The sequence below is a fragment of the Asterias rubens genome, chromosome 18 (assembly GCF_902459465.1).
Source record: "Asterias rubens chromosome 18, eAstRub1.3, whole genome shotgun sequence".
Lineage (NCBI taxonomy): Eukaryota > Metazoa > Echinodermata > Asteroidea > Forcipulatida > Asteriidae > Asterias > Asterias rubens.
In genome coordinates, this window is record NC_047079.1 from 3,712,965 (window position 1) to 3,732,957 (window position 19,993).

Consider the following 19,993-nt stretch of genomic DNA (forward strand, 5'->3'; position numbering starts at 1 on the left):
CAATGTTTTAGACAAACACGACGAGTACTTAAATTTTTTACCCACACACCGTGTTAGCTCTGTATACTTAGTACTTTCCAGAGTCCTGTAAAAAATATCACAGGCATAATTACTCGGGTGGGATTCGAACCGAAGGGTCGTGTGTTTGAATCCCACCCGAGTAACATGCTTGTGATATTTTTCACAGGACTCGGGAAAGTGCTCAGTATACTGTGCTAACACACATCGGTGTATGGGTAAAAACCAAAATTAATATTCTTTATCCCCGATGCAAATTTAACATCTCTTATTATGACTAGTACTGGTCCTACCCTTTTGGTCCCACCCTTGCAGTCATGTTTCCTTCGAATTCAGCAGCAAAGCCAAATCTATGATCACAGATTCACAAATGTATGATACTCACGTCACATTAGGTATGCCATACTTGAGTTTCCCTGTGAGAGTGTGTGGCGAACATGTTGTGCAATCATAAAGGAAACCCTTTTCCGTCCTCCACATTTTTAAGATCCATCAAATCAGATTTTCCCACACTTGTAATTTACAGATATTAGTTACAAAATCTTAACTCGAAAAAAGTAATAAAAAAAGTTACCACAATCCAATCCCATGTGTTACCCTGTACCTTCTTCATATGCCTTATTATTTTCCCTTCCCTAATTCTTACCCTCCCCAATGTTTCCTTGCACCCAATCCAACCCATTTTAACCCCTTTCTACTTGTATTATTCATTACCCTGTACCCAGAATCACCCACCCAAACCCCCTGCAACCTTCTCATCCTAGCAGGACCTTCCTTGATGGATCTTAGTTTTCTGCTTCCTCTGCCTGGTCTGTCTCGGTGTTCTCGGGGGCCTGTTTGGGGCGGCAGCGGCCCTTAGCGCCACCGTCTGGGTGTTTGGCCTTCTTTCCCTCACGGATGAAACATTCAAAACCTGAATATAACAACAAAGAGTAAGTCTATATAGGATTTGAGGCATTGCATGGCGAGGTATCAATGTATATTTGGTTTGCGGTAACACCATGTGTGTATCTACTTGCCAAGTAGAGTTGTTCTTAGAGAACTGTCTTGCTTTATTCTACTGCCCCAAAATTTGAATCAGAAAGCCTTTCCTTAATGTCCTCTTTTCGCCATTCTACTTCACAACGACTGTATAAACTACATAATTTGACACGTCCTAGATGTCAGGCAGCGTTCTTACCTTCTGAGCACACGCAGTCGTTGAAGCACATACTGTCCTCTCCCTTGTTAAAAGCCCTGCAAGTTTGGATGGGTCCTCGTTGCTGACAACAGCTCCCTGTAGCAAAACAAAAAATTACAAACATGCAATAACAACATTTCTAAAGACACTGGGATGTAAAGTAGCTTTAAGCAAAACAAAACTACGCTTACCAGACTAAGGTTACCAGCCAACATATGTAATCTGTGCAATCTGTGACCAGTTTCCCGCCTTTTGTTTGCTGAGCAGCAAATTGTGAAGCATTGTTTTCTGCTAATATAATACATGTATGCAGCTCTGTGAAACTTGTGTCCTTAAGCAAGACACTTAACCATGATTGCTTAGTAAAGTTGGGGAGGTAGTGCCGCCTGCTCTACCAGCCAGGCTTCTGATGGATAATATCCAAGCCTACATCTGTACGGACTGTGTAGGGGATAACCCTGTTTCAGCCCCAGGAGTAGGTGGCAACGGCCCCTGGAAACACTGTTGATTTGTAGCCCACATGAAGTGGCCTTCAGGCCTTGTGTGTCTGGCGACTGGCATAAAGACAAAGAAATAAAATAGAACCAATTATAAAATATTTAACTTTTCACATAAGTACTTACCGGCCATACAGTCTGTATGTTCACTACAGTCCGAGGTCTTGTTGGCTTGACGCTCCATCTTCTTAGCTTCTTTACGGGCATGCTGACGCTCCTCCTTGCCGACTTGATTCTCGGCTCTCTTGGCTTCTTTACGGGCCTCCTTGCGGGCCTGCTTATCCACGCGACCGCCGTGCTTACCCGCCGATTTGGCCTCGTGCCTCATGGCCTTGCGTTCCTCCTTGGTCATGCTGGGACTATTCCCTTTGGGACCTACAATAAACATGTGAAGGAGGGGGGGGGGGTGGTGGTGTTGAGAGCAGAAAGACAATGATTAGCAGTGATGTCCAGAAGCGCCGTCATTCGGCGATTTTGAAATGAGTAAAAACAGTGTCACAAAAATAATTTTCGTCACAGTTTTAGCATGAAATAATTTCCATTTAACCGAGACAAAATCGTTTTTTCCCCACCAAAAATAATTTAGTCTGAGAAAGGTTTCAGGCATAAAGCCTTTCTAATGCACAATTCTATGCAATAAGGCTTTTCTTTCTTTCGTAAATTTCATTTCTCCATACCTCTTTTCTTCTTTCCTTTCTTTGAAGCAGTTGGCTCCTCTTCACTTTCTTCCGCCGGGACCTACAATAAAAAAATGCCATCAGAGTCGGGAAAAAATATCGGGAAAACCCACCATTGTTTCCGCAAGTTTCGCCGTGTCATGACATGTGTTTAAAATAAATCGGTTATTCTCGATATCTAGAATTGATAATTGATTTAATGTTTTCTCAAAAAGTAAAGCATTTCATGAAATAATATTTCAAGGGAAGTCTTTCACCATTACCTTCTGTAAACCCTGTAAATTGTTTGTCAATCTGTGAACTTTTTTTTTTTTGGTTCTGTTCCGAAAGTGTCCAATGGCTTCAAAATATTACTTGCTGAGATGCTGTAGTTTTTGAGAAATGAGTAAAACAAGTCACAAAAATAATTTTCGTCTCAGGAGATGAACATTATTTTAGCAAGTACATAAAACGTATTTTCATGACATTGTTTTACTCATTCCTCAAATTTCTACAGGTTTGTCAGTTTATGGTGGATTACATACATTGAACATGTAAAGTGCTTACACTGCCAGCAAATGTTTTAAGGGATGTTAAATTTGCATCGGGATAAAGAAATTTTACCCATACACCGATACTCGGTACTTCGCCGAGACCTGTGCAAAAAATATCACAGGCATGTTACTCGGGTGGGATTCGAACCCACGACCTTTGCATTGCTAGAGCAGCTGTTTTGATAGCAAAAACCAATTGTGTACTGTTTCTTTAAGTACCTGTTGAACATCGGCAGCTGGTTCAGCAACAGGTGTATCGGTCTCCCCGGTCTGTCCTCCCACGTTCATAGCATCAAAGTTGACCATCTCATCAACATCTGCAGAGAAGATCACTTCTTAAAATCAACAACCATTCTGACAAAAAGCCAAAACTGACCCTTGCCTTAGCCCCACTAAAGCCCAGTTCATACTTCCTGCAAATGCGAATGCGAAGTGAATTTGACGTGAATTTGACGTCACAACTCTCCTTTCACAGCGATATTTGCAAGTGAGTTGAGTTCAACTCAACTCAGTGTGAATTTCGTTGCGAATTTGTGACGTCAACGTTCGTATTGCATTCGCATGCGCAGGAAGTATGAACCAGGCTTAACTCTCTTGATTTACACCATTACTGGGTTTTTTCTATCACAAACTTTGCAAGAATTTTTTCCACCCGACTATTGATAAAGATATAGAACTGAACTTTCAGTGTCCTTTTTGATACAATACGAAATCAGCATTATACACACAGGCAAAGTTCTACTTTAGTAACAGTGGTCCACTGGCCAAATGCTCGTTTAAAGGCACTGGACACTTTTGGTATACTCAAAATAATTGTTAGCATAAAACCTCAGTCCCCTAGGCCCCACACCCTCACTATCCCCTGTGCTTGATCCTACTGACACAGTTCAGTGAGCACACACCCCCCACACACCACCCAAAGGCTCCAGAGCAGGATCCAGTTTCACCATGCATCACCAAGCTCCATTTCCCATCTCTATTTCCCGCCTTCGTGCATCACCAAGCTAACCCGCCTCCATAGTACTTAAGCAGCATGCAGCATCATTGTAGAGCTTTCTCCAGAAGACGATCAGAGCATACTGATCGAAACGTCGAGTTGAAACCAACGGTTTCTTTTCAGAACCAACCCCCCCCCAACTCATTAGAGATAGTCATCACATGGTGTTACCGCAAACCTTTCTACGGGTGCGTTAAGACACATTACTAAAGTTGGTTTAACCTCATGGTTCAACTCGATCGAGTTCAACTCAGTGTGTCTGAACGGATCTAAAGTTAGTCCGAATTGAGTTCAACCCACAAAAGATAAACCGTCCAGGGAGGGGGTTTATCTTTAGACCGCTTCGGGTTTATCTTTTAACACTGTGTGTGGACAGAATAAAAAAGACCACATCCAGTTTAACTCACAACAGGCGACCCATTGACCTCCGTAATCATTACGTAAACACACGGTGACCAATGAACAGGACAATAAACAGGATGTTAGAGTAACGGGGTCACGTTTTCTTTGACCTCTTAAATCCAAAGATAAACCGGATCGGGTTTAACTCAGTGCTGTCTGAACGCAAAGGGGTTTTATTTTTACGATCACCCCCTGCTGCTCGTAAAAGTTAAACCGGTTTGGGTCTAACTTAGTACGTTGTCTGAACGTATTTCCACCATGCAAAGTTTCAAATCCTACTTAGCATAAAACCTATTGTCCCTTTAGTTATCAGTCCTTGTTTGAATGTAAACTACATCAGGCCTGGAATTACACGTTGCCACGGGGGCCTTGGCCTCCATTGCCCCCTGGTCTTGGCCTTGGTGCCCTTTTATTTTGAGGACGAAGTAATTTCTCACTGACATATTTGAATTTGTTTTTCGAAAACTCAGAATTTGATTTTGAGGTCTCAAAATCAAGCATCTGAAAGCACACAACTTGTGCGACATGGACGTTTTCTTCCATTATTCTCTTCGACAACCAATTAAACTCAAATGTTCACAGGTTTGTTACTTTATGCATAGATACACCAAGTGAGAAGACTGGTCTTTTGGCCACATTTAGAGTTGAATAGTGGTCAAGAGGACTAGTCAGACTTCTTTCCAAGTGGTCCGCCCACCCAGTTCAGTCTTGAATTGAAGAGCACCCTTTTTATAAAGGGACATGCAATGCCTTTGACCGGGCGAGTTGGTCCATAAAAAGCATTTGAAACCGTTTGTTATAAAATGCACGGTTGGAAAGATGTTTTATAAGTAGAATATAATGATTCACACATATGCCTTGAAATTGCACGGTGTTCCTTATACGTCGGGAACTAAACTAACACAGCACGCCATGTTGTGAAGTCAAGTTTTTGACTCCATAAAAATGGCCGACCGTGTTAGTATGCAGAGTAAAAGGAAAACCACGCAATTTCGAGGCATGTTTGTGTGGATCGTTATATTCTACTTTTAAACATCTTTCTAACCATATCGGTTTCAACCGCTTTTCATAGACCTACTCGACCGACCCAAGGCAACATGTCCCTTAAAGATGATTCATGGACTAGTGCAAAGCTGATGGGCCAGTGAAATTTCAAACTAACCATGCTAACAGGTCCTTCTAGCTTGTCACTGCAAACATTTAAAGGAACGTTACAGAATTGGTAAACAAAAATCGTGAAGATCACAGATTTACATAAAACTTACACGGTCTAATGATGATAATAGTTGCAAACATCCCTTGAAATATTTCTGTCTGAAATGCTATATTTGATGAGAACTCAATAATCTAACTTCGCGTTTGGAGTTTATCGCTCAGTGAGCGTTTTATTCTTTTTTGATTTGGCATCAATGCAATGCAAAATTTTGTAATAGGTTTTTCACTATTCTCTCGTGACCCACATGGCCGATCGATCTCAAACTTCTACAGATTTGTCAGTTTATGTATATGATGGATTACATTAAGTGCCTACTCTGCCAGCAACTGTTTGTTAACAAAAACCAATTCTGTAATGTTCCTTTAAAGCCAAACACTGCACTTTGTACACTTTGCAGACATACTGAACACTCCAACTTCCACCAGAAAAAGAAATTAACATTGCTGGACTTACGCGTGCTTTGGTCTTCCTCATCATGTCCACCACGCCCATTTTTGTCCTTCTTGCCCTTTTTATTTTCTTTGTTGCCGCGGCGACGATTTTCACGATTGGACTGCTCCGCTTCTGAATAAAAGAATAATACAAGTTTTAGCAAACATTACATATTATATGTTTATCAAACAGTCATGAAACTCAAAACAAAATTAAACTTTGACTCGATCCATCAATCTCTGATGTCAACCATTCTTAAATAGTACATATCACCGTGAGGTCCCTATGCACTGAAAAGGGGAAATCAAAAATTTTACAAAGGAAACAGAAATGCTTTCAATCGGGTTATGAATTGTTCTGATGTCTCAGCCTGTCTTTTAACAACCAATGGAAGACTGTTCCATAACTGGACTGCTGCAATTGGAAAGAGCGTGAACCATACAATTTGGTTTTTGATAATTTATAAACAAGTGCTAACAAGTGCGAAGCCTGCTTACATTTTGTACATTGCATCTTTGGTTTTGAAAGCCCTTCTCGGCAATATGGCATAAAGTACAGTTTACATGGTTTATTCTCATTTTCTTATGAATTTGATCTTAGTCATAAATTATTTGAACAACCAACTTAAACAAAAAAAAGATACTAAAAATTATAATTTTTGTTCTTTTGGTGGTGGTAAAAAAAAAGGGTTTCCGTTTAAAGGAACATATTGCCTTTATAGATCGGACGGGTTGGTCTATAAAAAGCGTTTGTAACTGTTTGTTATAAATTACATAATATGGTTGGAAAGATGTTTTAAAAGTAGAATACAATGATCCACACAAATTTGCCTCGAAATTGCATGGTTTTCCTTATTCCTTTGCAAACTAACATGGTCGGCCATCGACGAGGTAAAAAGAAAACCGTGCAATTTCGAGACATGTTTGTGTGGATCATTGTATTCTACTTTTACAACATCTTTCTACCCATGCATTTTATAACGAACGGTTACAAATAGTTTTCGAAGACCAACTTGACCGTTCCAAGGCAACGTGTTCCTTTAGAACAGAGAAGCACATCTCTGATGGACCCACCTTCTTCAGCCTGTCGTTGCTTTCGTCTTCCTCTAGCTTCAGTGATATCAGCCAGAACAATCAGGGCTACCAGGATAACCACTAGGGCCAACAACAATCTCATGATGATGATGGAATGATGGAATGCGTGTTTACAATCAGAAAACCTTCAAAGTAAAAAAAAACAAAGCACTTGAATTCCCTGTAACCCTCTTTGTTTTTGTTCAGTCAGTGGACACTTGATAGTTACTCAAAATAATTATTAGCATAGAACCTTACTTGGTAACAAGTGATGGGGAGAGGTTGGTAGAATAAAACATAGTGAGAAACGGCTCCCTCTGAAGTTGAGTAGTTTTCGTGAAAGAAGTAATTTTCCACAAATTTGATTTCGAGACCAGACCTGGATTTAGAAATCCAGCATCTGAAATCACACAAATTCGTGTGACAAGGGTGTTTTTTTCTTTCATTATTATCCCGCAACTTTGATGACTGATCGAGCTGAAATTTTCACAGGTTTGTTATTTTATGCATATTATGTTGAGATACAGCAAGTGAGGAGACGGGTCTTTGACAATTACCAATAGTGTCCAGTGTCTTTAAGGAGCGACCCTACACATTCAAAGGCAAGATACTGAAATTGTCAAACATGTACATAGGCCTTGAAGCATGTGAAGTAACCCACGCCACCCACAGGAATTTTGACCCATGGCAATTGCCATGGTGCTCTGTGCTTTTGCTGTGGTGCCCTTTGCAAAGTAGCATTTCTGAATCTCCCCACCATTATTCTTGTGAGACTGCCGGCCCCACGAGACTACTGCCCTCTTAAATTGATTAAGACATATTCGATTTTATAAATACCTCTTACAAAAATTCTGCCTTTTGATTGGTTTTGAGCGCGTCTTGTGATATTTATTACTGCAAAGTCGCATAAACTTGACGTGCCATAGCAATCATTGTACTCTACTCTAGCCATAGCAACCAACGTACTATCCCCACAGCAACCAGTGTACTATTGTATGTATACCCATAGCAACAGCAGCTTCTTGGTACCTACATATAGCAACTGTGCACCATACATGTATATACGTTTGGAGTTTTTTAAAAAGGCATGCTCCGGCTTCCGGTACTTTGTTTATACATAAAGGTCCCATTATGCGGCTAGGACACCATTCTCCTCGTACAGCATACCTTCTGCACTATTTTCCTAGAAACCCATATTTAAACCACAGTTGCCTTTTGTTTTGACTTGTACTCAAATCAACCAAGCGGTAATTGCAATGGACCTAAATGCATTATTGTTGCAAAAGTCAAGTGAATCTCCAATGGTTCAAAATGACTCAAAACAACTAATTTTGAGAGGTACATGTATTTTATTTAAATGAAAGCTTGCAAAAAATATTGAATTTGGTTAAAACATCTGTTTTTACGATTGAGTGTTTTACTAACAAACGGCCGACCATGCCAACCAAGGCGGTTTGTTGATCAACAAAAGAAAGGTCTATAATGATGGATGGCATATAGATGTCTGTGATAATGTGCGGGTTATTTTGATGTCTGTTATTAACATGAAGATATTTCAGTGGCATGCATTTAGACATCCTTCGGCACTGAGCACTCCTGAGATAGCACTCTTCTTACAAACAAAATTGTCACGACAAAAACAAATCACATTTTTTTAATTTTGCGAAAGGTCTGCGAACAACCACTCTGACAATATATTGCCGTTTAATTTTATATGTCGGCTCTGACGCATTCCTCACAATTACATGACAGACGGGGTAATTGAAAAAAAAAAAACACCTCATGTATATAATTAATTAAATAAGAGTGCATGAGGGCAACATGTTTGATGCACGATCTATAGTGCGGAATCACGAAGCTATATTTTGGCGCCCCTCCTCAGCGGCAATTTCGGAGCATTCAGGCATTGGTTGAAAAATGTCAAAGACATGCAGTATTCCCACTTAGTGTATCTCAACATATGCATAAAATAAAAAAACCTGTGAAAATTTGGGCTCAATTGGACATCAAAGTTGCAAGGGAATAACGTAAGAAAAAAACCTTGTACAACTTTGTGTGCTTTCATATGCATACTGAAAAGGCTTCGGCTGAAGTATTTTTTATTTGAGTAAGAAAATTACCTCTTTCTCAAAAACTACGTTAGTTTTAGAGGGCCGTGAGCCGATTTCACGAAACGATAGGATTGATCCTATCTGGAGTTAAACTCGTCCTAACTTATGATTAATGTCTGCATGCTACAGTGCAGGGTTGGGACCCGTCCTAAATCCTAAGATTAATCTGAAGTATAGGAAGAGTTTGGTGAAATCGACGGCGTTTCTCACAATGTTTTATACTATCAACAACTCTCCATTGCTCGTTACCAAGTAAGTTTTGTGCTGTTACAATTATTTGGAGTAATCACCTATAGTGTCCATACAGTCCCTTTAAGCCTGCGGCATATTATCGCTGGTCTCCTAAAGCTGTGGTTAGCCTTGGATATCAAGCTGCCAAATTATCAGAAACAGAAGAAAGAAAAAAAAGAACAAGAAGAAGAAGCCTCATGCAGAGCGTACCCAGCTGCTGATGGTGTGAAGTCTCCAAGTTGATGACATCATTGCAAACTACCCTCATACATTATTTCTTCGGCCTTGCTGGAGGCCCTCGTTGACGTCTTGCATTAGAACTCAGACATTTTCTTAGCTAGCTGGAGCCAAGCATCATCGCATACATACAAAAAATGTGCAACACCTTGGTATTACGTGAGTGGGGATCAAATCGTGTCAAGAACACGGACACCTCCGGTCCGTAAAGGTTCTGGACACTATTGGTAATTACTCAAAATAATTGTTAGTATAAAAACTTACTTGGTAACAAGCAACGTAGTTTTCGAGAAAGAAGTTATTTTCCACTAAAATATTTGAATTTGATTTTGAGACCTCAGAATTAGATTTTGAGGTCCCGAAATCAAGCATCTGAAAGCACACAATTTCGTGTGACAAGTATGATTTTTCTTCCATTAATATCTCACAGGTTTGTTATTTTGTGCATATGTTGAGATACACCAAGTGAGACATTTTGTGCATGCATGACATGGTCGTTTTGCTTGTAACCTTACTCCGGTAAGCATAGGCCTACTCTATTATTATTATTATTATTATTATTATTATTATTATTATTATTATTATTATTATTATTATTATTATTATTATTATTGTAATGCTTAGCTACTTTTGTGCTTAAAGACCTGGACACTATTGGTAACTGTCAAAGACCAGTCTTCTCACTTGGTGTATCTCAACATACGCGTAAAATAACAAACCTGTGAAAATTTGAGATTAATTGGTCATCGAAGTTGCAAGATAACTTTGAAAAAAAAGTATCCTCAATACAAGGGCCCTTTAATATCGTCGTCATCATCATCAAGCAGTGCGCATAATTAGATTGTCTCCATCAGGACCCCCCTCTCATCTTCCTATATCACGTCGGTCACCTGGCAACTCATCCGTAATAACATTAGGATGATGTGATCAATGTGGAGGAACACATGCACTGGCAGTGAGTTACATCTGGCTGAGTCGCTTTAAATGAGACTCACCAGCCGTCTGCCTTTTACAATTTTGTCACAGTTCCCCCGGGGCTTTTTTCCTTTTTCAAGGAGAGCATGATGGCAAGTGGATTGTTCAATCATTACAGGGGCAGACGGTCCTCAGTTGGGTGCAGATCATAAACATGCTGTAGCCAGGTTTTTGTAATATCTTTCACTTTTTGTATTGTCTTAAAGGTAGTGGACACTATTGGTAATTACTCAAAATAAGAATTATCATAAAACATCACTTGGCAACGAGTAATGGGGAGAGGTTCAGTGTTAGTATGAAACATTGTGGCTCTGAAGTGGAGTACCTTTCGAGAAAGAAGTAATTTTCCACGAATTTAATTTTGAGACCTCAGATTTAGAAATTAAGGTCTCGAAATCAAGCATCTGAAAGCACACAACCTTTAGTGTGACAAGGGTGTTGCTTATTTTATTTTTATCTCGCAACTTCGTTGACAGATTGAGCTCAAATTTTCACAGGTTTGTTATTTTATGCATATGTTGAGATAAAGCAAGTGAAAAAACTGGTCTTTGACAGTTACTAATAGTGTCCACTGTCTTTAAAGAAAACTAATTTATCATTGCACCCATGCAGATGCCAGACCTTGAGTGTTGCTAAGCACATACTTCATGGGCCACAGGCTTTAAAACCTTGCAATAAAAAGGGCCACTGTACATGTACACACTATGTGACACGCATGGTATATTCTAATAAGTCCAATCCACATGGTCAGCTCATTACCAACACCTTGATATCCTAAGCTGGACCGTGCCACACGTCAAAGAGGGGTGTCAAGCAAGAGGGGCAAGTATTTGGTTAGAAAGGGTAAAACTTTGTGTACCAAACTGATGTGTCAATTAATAGCAATGGGATACAACACCAAATCCAAAAACTTATCAAATCAATAAGCTTAAATTAACCCAGGCAAACCTGGAAAATGTAAACAACACACATTGATACATGTGTAACAAAATCGTTGAACAAATAAAATGCAATCAAAAGACACCTAACATATCCTATACGGGAAAAGCCTAAAACGAACCACAGGGGCGTTGCAACCTAACACTAACTCTGCAGGACCATGTGTTATAGGAAGGACCGAGCAGGGTTTTAAAGGCAGTGTGAAAGCCTTTATTTGTATCACAGCATAAAAACCAACCGTGTGAAAATCTGCACTCAATTTGGCATCGAAGTTGCAAGAAAATCAATGGATAGGAACTGGAAACCTTCCTTGTTGCATGTATTCTTATAATTATACTAAAAGGGACACGTTGCCTTGGATCGGTCGAGTTGGTCAGTGAAAAGCATTTGAAACCGTTTGTTATAAATTGATATGGTTAAAAAAAATGTTTTTTAAAAGTAGAATATAATGATTTGTGAATGTAAAGTTTTTGACTCCATAAAACGGCCGACCGTGTTAGTTCGTAAAGTAAAAGGAAAACCACGCAGTTTCAAGGCATATTTGTGGGGGCGTTTTATAATATCAACTAGCCTTGCTCAAGGCAGTCGCATTATTCACTCCGAAAAGATGCCGCTGTAAACCCACCCGCATACGCTGTGCGTGGTGCGTGTAATCACACCGCATGACCCACCCGTATACACTATACACACTGTCACATCGTACGACTACTGTGCCCACAAGTCATCCGCACTCGTACCACTAACCGCATGCGGAGGCCGTCCTGACGGATAGTGTACGGGGGGGCATCGTGTCGTGCGATGTGGTTACACACATTTTACGCACAGTGTATACGGGCTGGTTTTTATACAGCGGCGGTCTTTTTTCGGAGGGAATAATTCGACTGCCTTGAGCAAGGCTAAATATCAACAAAATATCCTGACAAGCCTTTTACCATTTCCAAGTCATTTCCGAAGTCATCGAGTTCTCAACACAGCATAAAATCAAGGCTACATCTGACCCCTGACCTGATAGGCTGTGTTTAATCGGATGGCCTCAACATTAGCAAGGAACCAAGATAATTAGTCTTCATCCGAAAGTAGGACGAGGTCATGCCACCTTTGATATCAGCATAATTATCATACATTATTTATTTATTATTTATTTTATTTTAAATATTTAGACACACAATGATTACAAATGGGACCGGGCTGTCAAGGTTATAGTATAAAGTATAAAAACTGTCATCTTAAAGACACTGGACACCTCGGGTAATTGTCAAAGACCCTCACTTGGTGTATCTCAACATAATATACATAAAATAACACACCTGTTAAAGCCATTGGACCCTTTCGTACAGAAACAAACAAAAAGTTCACAGATTTACAAATAACTTACAGGGTTTACAGAAGGTAATGGTGAAAGACTTCTCTTGAAATATTAGTCCATGAAATGCTTTACTTTTTGAGAAAACGGTAAAACAATATAAATTCTCGTTAGCGAGAATTACAGATTTATTTTAAACACATGTCATGACACGGCGAAACGCGCGGAAACAAGAGTGGGTTTTCCAGTTATTTTCTCCCGACTACGATGACCGATTGAGCCTAACTTTTCACAGGTTTGTTGTTTTCTATATAAGTTGTGATACGCGAAGTGTGGGACTTGGACCATACTGTTTACCGAAAGTGTATAATGGCTTTAAAATTTGAACTCAATTGGTCATCGAAGTTGCGATTGAATAATGGAAGAAAAAACACCATTGTCACACAAAGTTGTGTGCGTTCAGATGCTTGATTTCGGGACCTCAAAATCTACATCCGAGGTCTCAAAATCAAATTCAAATATTTTAGTGGAAAAATACTTCTTTCTCGAACTTCAGAGGGAACCGTTTCTCACAATGTTTTATACTTTCAACAGCTCTCCATTGCTCATTACCAAGTAAGTTGTTATGCTAACAATTATTTTGAGTAATTAACAATAGTGTCCAGTGCCTTTAATATGTGTACAACAAGACCCCTGCGGTCGAGAAAAAAAAATATATATAATGATATAATTATTAAAAGGAGATTGCATTCAAACGCTATTATAATCACACAACGGTAAAACAAAATTACCACAAAAGAAAATCCAAAAACTTGCTAAAAACAACATCTATAAAACACCATGAAAACAGGAGGCAGGGACAACAATTTAAAAACCCAGACCCAAACATAAATGGACTTAAGGTCCTCTACAGTCAAAATAAAATAAAACTGGCAAGCCTACCGTCTTTTAAAACCATGAGGCAGGGAAAAAAACCTCCTATACCTTGTGTTAACCCAGATTCCTTGTTGCCATTTATCTCAAAATGGCGCATGCTACATGTAGTTGTGTGGCCAGATTGCGGGTAGACCTAATTCCAGTCCTGTTAGAGTGCGAGAGGTCCCTAAATTAAGCATTTTATTATCCACCGTCAAAATGTAGCTATTTCTCCCGAGAATTGTGATCGCGCGGAACAGGGCCAAGATTCAATTCTGCGCTTAAAGGCAGTGGACACTATTGGTAATTACTCAAAATAATTATTAGCATGAAACTTTACTTGGTAATGAGTAATGGGGAGAGTTTGATGGTAAAAAACATTGTGAGAAACGGCTCCCTCTGAAGTGACATAGTTTTCGAAAAAGAAGTATTTTTCCACGAATTTGATTTCGAGACCTTAGATTTAGAATTTGAGGTCTCGAAATCAACCATCTAAACGCACACAACTTCGTGTGACAAGGGTGTTTTTTCTTCCATTATTATCTCGCAACTTCGACGACCAATTGAGCTCAAATTCTCACAGGTTTGTTATTTTATGCATATGTTGAGATACACCAAGTGAGAGAGAACACTGGTCTTTGACAATTACCAATAGTGTCCAGTGTCTTTAAAGAATTACTCTGCTTCCGTAAGCAGATTCATGAAATTGGGCCCAGGTTGAAACGCAGAGCATCACAAAACAATAGTTTTCTGGCGATGGCACAGGATTGGGACTTGAGTCAAGTCTATGTTGCGGGTTGCGCGCAGCCGGCTTCCGGAGGCAACTTCTGACCGAAGCGAGGTACGGCACACCATGAGTATGGGCACACCGTCTGTCTGCACAATTACAAGGACATCTGTCGCCATCGAAGAGAAACCGATTTCCTCCAATAACGAGGTTTGCTTCACACTGTGAGCTATCAAGGAGCAATTTATTTCACCATAGGATAGTAATTGAGGATTGTGATTTAGTTTAGACACCCAAGCCCTCCACTGACTCACTTAGTATTCAAAGAAATAACCCAAGAACATTTCAGACCCCGTAGCAGCTGTTTTATTAATATGCACAAAATATCAGAATACTGTGCCTTATCTTGATTCAAAGAGAGTAAAAATTACATTAGCAGTCGAACCATATACACTTCATGTAATAGAGAGTCCCTTTAAACCACTCTGCAGGGTTGGGATTACGCTGGAACCTCTTGAGCCTCATTGATCAACTGATGAGTGATATTTGTATAAAAGGGACCGTCAGTCGACAACTAGATATCTACATCGGTATCACTATAAATGGTACCACCAACCAGCGCTTTTCCTTTACACTAGGGACACTCAAATTGCGGAATCAATAAAAGTGCGTGTGCGGCATTTAATGACCATGTTAAGAGAAACAATTAATGCCCTGTCTTCCTTTTGATGATTGTTTTCACATTCAAAGGCATGGACACTATTGGTAAAATTGCTCAAAATAATTTATAGTATAAAAACTTACTTGGTAGGCCTACCGAACAATGGAGAGCTGTTGGTAGTATAAAACATTGTGAGAAACGGCTCCCTCTGAAGTAACATAGTTTTTGACAAAGAAGTAATTTTCTACGAAAATACTTCAATTGATTTCGAGACCTCAGCTGAGGTCTCGAAATCAAAAATCCGAAAGCACACAACTTGTGCGACAAGGGTGTTTTTCTTCTATTATTCTCACGCAACTTCGACGACCAATTGAGTTCAAAGGTATGTTTTGTGCATACATGTATGTTGAGATTCACCAAGTGAGAAGACTGTAAGTGTTTCGTGGTTTTATCTGGTAAGCCTACATAATAGTATGGGGGGGGGGGGACTTACGTACTAAACTGGCGAATGGGAAAGGGTACATGTTTGTTTTCATTCCTTCGAAATATTACGAGAAAACAATTTACAAGATGCTAATCAAAGCATGACACTTCTTTTAACAAATAGTTAAATAGTCTAAATCTAAAGGGACATGAGATATAAAGAAGCCTACAAGTCTTAATCATTACTATATATGACATGTTGATATCATGACTTTAATTATCATAATTATGACTTTCCATGGCTTACTTATCTCATAAAATGTATGACTTGTGGTAAATTATAATTAAGTATGTAAGTTATAGTTATGACTTTCTTTATTTTGCCCACTGTCCCATTAGTGCTTCCGTAAAATGTTGTTCAAATCATCCCTCGATATTATCAATCCCTCGAAAACATTGCTTCGAGGGAATTAAACATTGTATTTCGAGGGCACGAAAATAAGGTTGATCTCGTGAGTCCAAGGCACATTTTATTTCTCGTTTTGTGTGCCTGTGACCAAATGAATTTAAGGAACATTACAGAATTGGTTTTTGCTTACAAAACAGTTGCTGGCAGTGCAATCACTTTATGTAATCCACCATTACATAAACTGACAAACCTGTAGAAGTTTGAGATTGATCGGCCATTTGGGTCACGAGAAAATAGTGAAAACCCGAGTACACATTTTGCATTGCATCGATGCTAAAACAAAAATGAATAAAATGCTCCCTGAGCGATAAACTCCAAACGGGAAATTAGTTTTATTTATTTCTCATCAAATATGATGTTTGATACAGAAATATTTTAAGGGATGTTTTCTATCATCATCATCACTAGACCTTGTTAGTTTTATGTAAATCTGTGATCTTCACGACTTTTGTTCTTTCCAATTCTGTAACGTTGAGTCACACACAGTGCGGGTAGGCCCAATATTGGTCTTTGTCGATACCAATGTTTGCGGAGACCTTTATAGACACGACTAAATACGTACTCACTTGAAATTGGCTTGCAGAAATTGCTCAGTAGGCCTCACACAATTTAAGCAGCCGACGATACACCATCCGTAAGCGCAATTTAATTAATATTAATTGTCAAATAAAAGCAAACTGTCTGTTGTTTAGATACATGTAGGTTGCACTCGATTGCCACATAAGATTATTTCATCTCTCCATTATGAAAAAAAGTCAATTACATGCGGCACCCTGACACTGGTTGATGGATATCTATTCTGAATAATAATTTTCTCCCTTTCCTCGTCTTTTGGCTAAGCTTCACCGAGTGTCAAGGGTTGGTGGTTTCCCGGTTTAATTAGGGAAACAATTCCAACTGATATAGTTCCATTGTCCATAGGACACTTTGTCAGAATGCCAATTGCCGGTTCAAACCGGTTGGTACTGTCTCGAACCAGTTACACCAAGGGGAAAGTGCTGTGTGTGGAATAAATTGCCCTGCTTTCTTTTGGCTGCTGATTTATGTAAGAATGCGCGAGGCAACGATAACTGCTTGGATGTTTTTCTTTGGTCAAATCGGGGACTTACAAACTGATCGTTTGATTCATATATTTTTTTAATACACTATATAAAACCTATTATTTTGAAGTTTGCAGAATTTACAATAATCAAGAAGGGGTAGGGGTGACAATATTGATTAGTTGTAATATGAAATATGATTGTTTATAATAGTTCATTTAACTATTCATAACTCTACATACATGAATATTCCGTAGCCGTAAATTCGGACATGGCCGTACCACTGTCAAAGCTCAGAAAATAAGACTTTTGTTTGATACCTCCAAATTCAATGTCGGCTGCGACACTGGCCTTGTGATATGGTGGACACAGTCAGAGGGCTATAATGGTCAGCGTGTAAGTTGGTATAAATCTTTTTCCTTCCCCCTTTTTGTAATGCAAGTTCGCCCCAAACAAGGCCAAAATCCACTCTTTGTATGGTACTACAAGAAGAACAACTACCGGTATTTAAAATGGAAGAACTCAGGGGTGCTGATGGAAGGAATTGATACTCTTCCTAAAAACAGTCTAGAATGTAGGATGGAGAGAAACATGCACCAGGCAGGGAGTTCCAAGGAGATGTACATGTAGTACGTGGAATAAAGCTGTTGGAATGTCTCCTTGTTCTACATCGCAGCAGTTTGAGAGTGTATGGGTGAAAAGAAGCAGAAGTGTACATACAAACCGAACAGTGCACTACTCCCACAGTGTGTACACCTTTAGAGAGACACTGGACACTTTTGGCAATTGTCAAAGACCAGTCTTCCCACTTGGTGTATCTCAATATATGATAAAATAACAAACCTGTGAAAATTTGAGCTAAATTGGTCGTCGAAGTTGCGAGATAACTATGGAAGAAAAAACACCCTTGTCACACGAAGTTGTGTGCTTTCAGATGCTTGATTTCGAGACCTCAAAATCTAATTCTGAGGTTTTGAAATCAAGTTTAGTGGAAAATTACTTCCTTCTCGAAAACTACGTCACTTCAGAGGGAGCCGTTTCTCACAAAGTGTTATACTATCAACCTCTCCCCGTTACTCGTTACAAAGTAAGGTTTATGCTAATAATTATTTTGAGTAATAAAAACCAATAGTTTACACAGCCTTCAAAAACGGGGGGGGGGGGGGGGGGGGGGGGGGGGGGGGGGGGGTGGGGGGGCTATTGAGACTTTAGCCCCGTGTAACCACTGAACAAAACATAAGCAAGCCGTTTTTCGTTGTTTTCACTTGAACTCGGGACCAACGAATCTGATTGGATTTCCACAGGTTGCTTGGATGATAAGTTAATGAATTTACTCCTTGATCCCCCCCCCCAGTAAAACAGATCATGGGTAACTACTTTTTCTTTAAGGGCAAATATAACAATCTTTTAACTGTAATCCTGTCATTTAAATGTAGATATACAATACACTATAACCGGTGAATATTTATTTAAACTCAAAAGGTTGAGTGTTTTTGAGATGGCCGACAATACTATCTAAGAAACGGAATACACAATCTGAGAAACGGTTCTCATATTTAAATTTGAATCGTTTTCTCTGAAACCACATTGATTTGAAGGGAATCGTTTCCCAAAAATGGTAGGCCTGTTATCAACAGAAGGTGCTTCTTTTTTAACCAGGAAACTTTGTTTATGGTCAGTGATTTTTTCGTTTAACTAGAGGTACATGTAGTATACCCTACCCCCCCCCGCCCCTTTTTTAAAGCACATTATTATATGAGTACCGTTATAGCAATTCCCTTCGCTGGCTAGGTTAGTGTAAAAAAAACATGTTCCTATGATAATATACCTTTATCATGCTACCTCCATCTTGGTCATGTTCCTCGTATCGAATAACAATGATGTAATATGCTAATAATATCATCTTGTAATTATGAACCAGACTATTTTGTTCTTCCAGCCTCGGTTTTGTAACATTGACATAAGTGGGAGAAATTCAAGATGGCTACACCGTGGTGAAGAGTCTATAGTGTGCAAAGAACACGATATCTTTAAATACAGAGATATCACTGCATTGCATATTTCGAGCATATGTGAAAATACATTTATGATCTGCCGTCGATTTCACCAAACTTGTCCTAACTTAAGATTAATCTTAGGACTTAGAACAAGTTCCAGCCCTGCACTGTATCATGCAGACCTTAAGATTACTCCTACGAATTACTTGTTCTAACTCGAGATAGGATCAATCCTAGCGTTTTGTGAAATCGGCTGCAGGTGTTACTATTCAACATTATCTTAGATTTAGAAACATTTGCAATAAATAGGCCTACGTCTTGAAACCTTCGGCCGAATCACCAAAAAGCTTACAATTTTAGTACTTTATAAATTGACATAAATCAACCCAACGGCTATTTATTATAAAACATTAATTTCAGTAGTGTCATCACTTTTCCAAATACTGTAAAACTCGACTTCAAAATTTAATTATACGAAAACTATGTATATAGTAGAGTACTGCTATTTTTTTATCACCCCGTATCCAAAGTTCGTTGTACAGCTATATATTTCCCAGTAAAAAAATAATCTACATTAAAACCAGTACTAAATATGTCCGTCTGATACACTTACCTTTATAAGCCGCTGTGGTGTTTCAGATAGTGTGTTAGATTGCTGATCTCTCAGTGATTACTCTTGTCCCTTTTCTTGTCTGCCAGTTTCCAAAGATAAACAACAAACACCAACAGATGTAGTAACTGCAGCTGTAGCGTTCCTTGGTGCAAAGATTTATGATATTTTATGCAGGTACCCAACGGCGAATGTGTGTATGCGTATAGTACTGGCAGGGGTTTACAGCGTATACCAAGTACACTATACATCGTAATAAATAAGGAAGGAAGACAGTGCTAATGCATCCATGAAACGCTACATTTGATTGGCTGAACTAATGACGGCAAA

At 39.2% G+C, this 19,993-nt stretch overlaps 1 protein-coding gene across 1 annotated transcript; it reads right to left on the bottom strand.

Moving 5' to 3' along the window:
- Positions 1-294: 294 nt before the first annotated feature.
- Positions 295-19,882, bottom strand: LOC117302089 (draxin-like). Its single transcript, XM_033785884.1, has 8 exons — positions 19,667-19,882; positions 7,026-7,171; positions 5,974-6,084; positions 3,125-3,222; positions 2,373-2,433; positions 1,822-2,070; positions 1,199-1,294; positions 295-931 (listed from the first exon to the last, which is right to left on the bottom strand). Exons 2-8 carry the CDS (start codon positions 7,126-7,128, stop codon positions 804-806), a joined length of 846 nt encoding a protein of 281 aa, XP_033641775.1. The 5' UTR covers positions 7,129-7,171; positions 19,667-19,882; the 3' UTR covers positions 295-803.
- Between the last annotated feature and the right edge of the window lie 111 nt (positions 19,883-19,993).

Excerpts from the sequence above, each read along its gene's own strand:
- LOC117302089 (XM_033785884.1), bottom strand. The coding sequence starts at position 7,128 with ATGAGATTGTTGTTGGCCCTAGTGGTTATCCTGGTAGCCCTGATTGTT. Across the intron at positions 3,223-5,973 it reads TGAGGAAGACCAAAGCACGC|ATGTTGATGAGATGGTCAAC; the intron begins GTAAGTCCAGCA and ends TCTTCTCTGCAG. Across the intron at positions 2,434-3,124 it reads CAGCTGCCGATGTTCAACAG|GTCCCGGCGGAAGAAAGTGA; the intron begins GTACTTAAAGAA and ends TTTTTATTGTAG.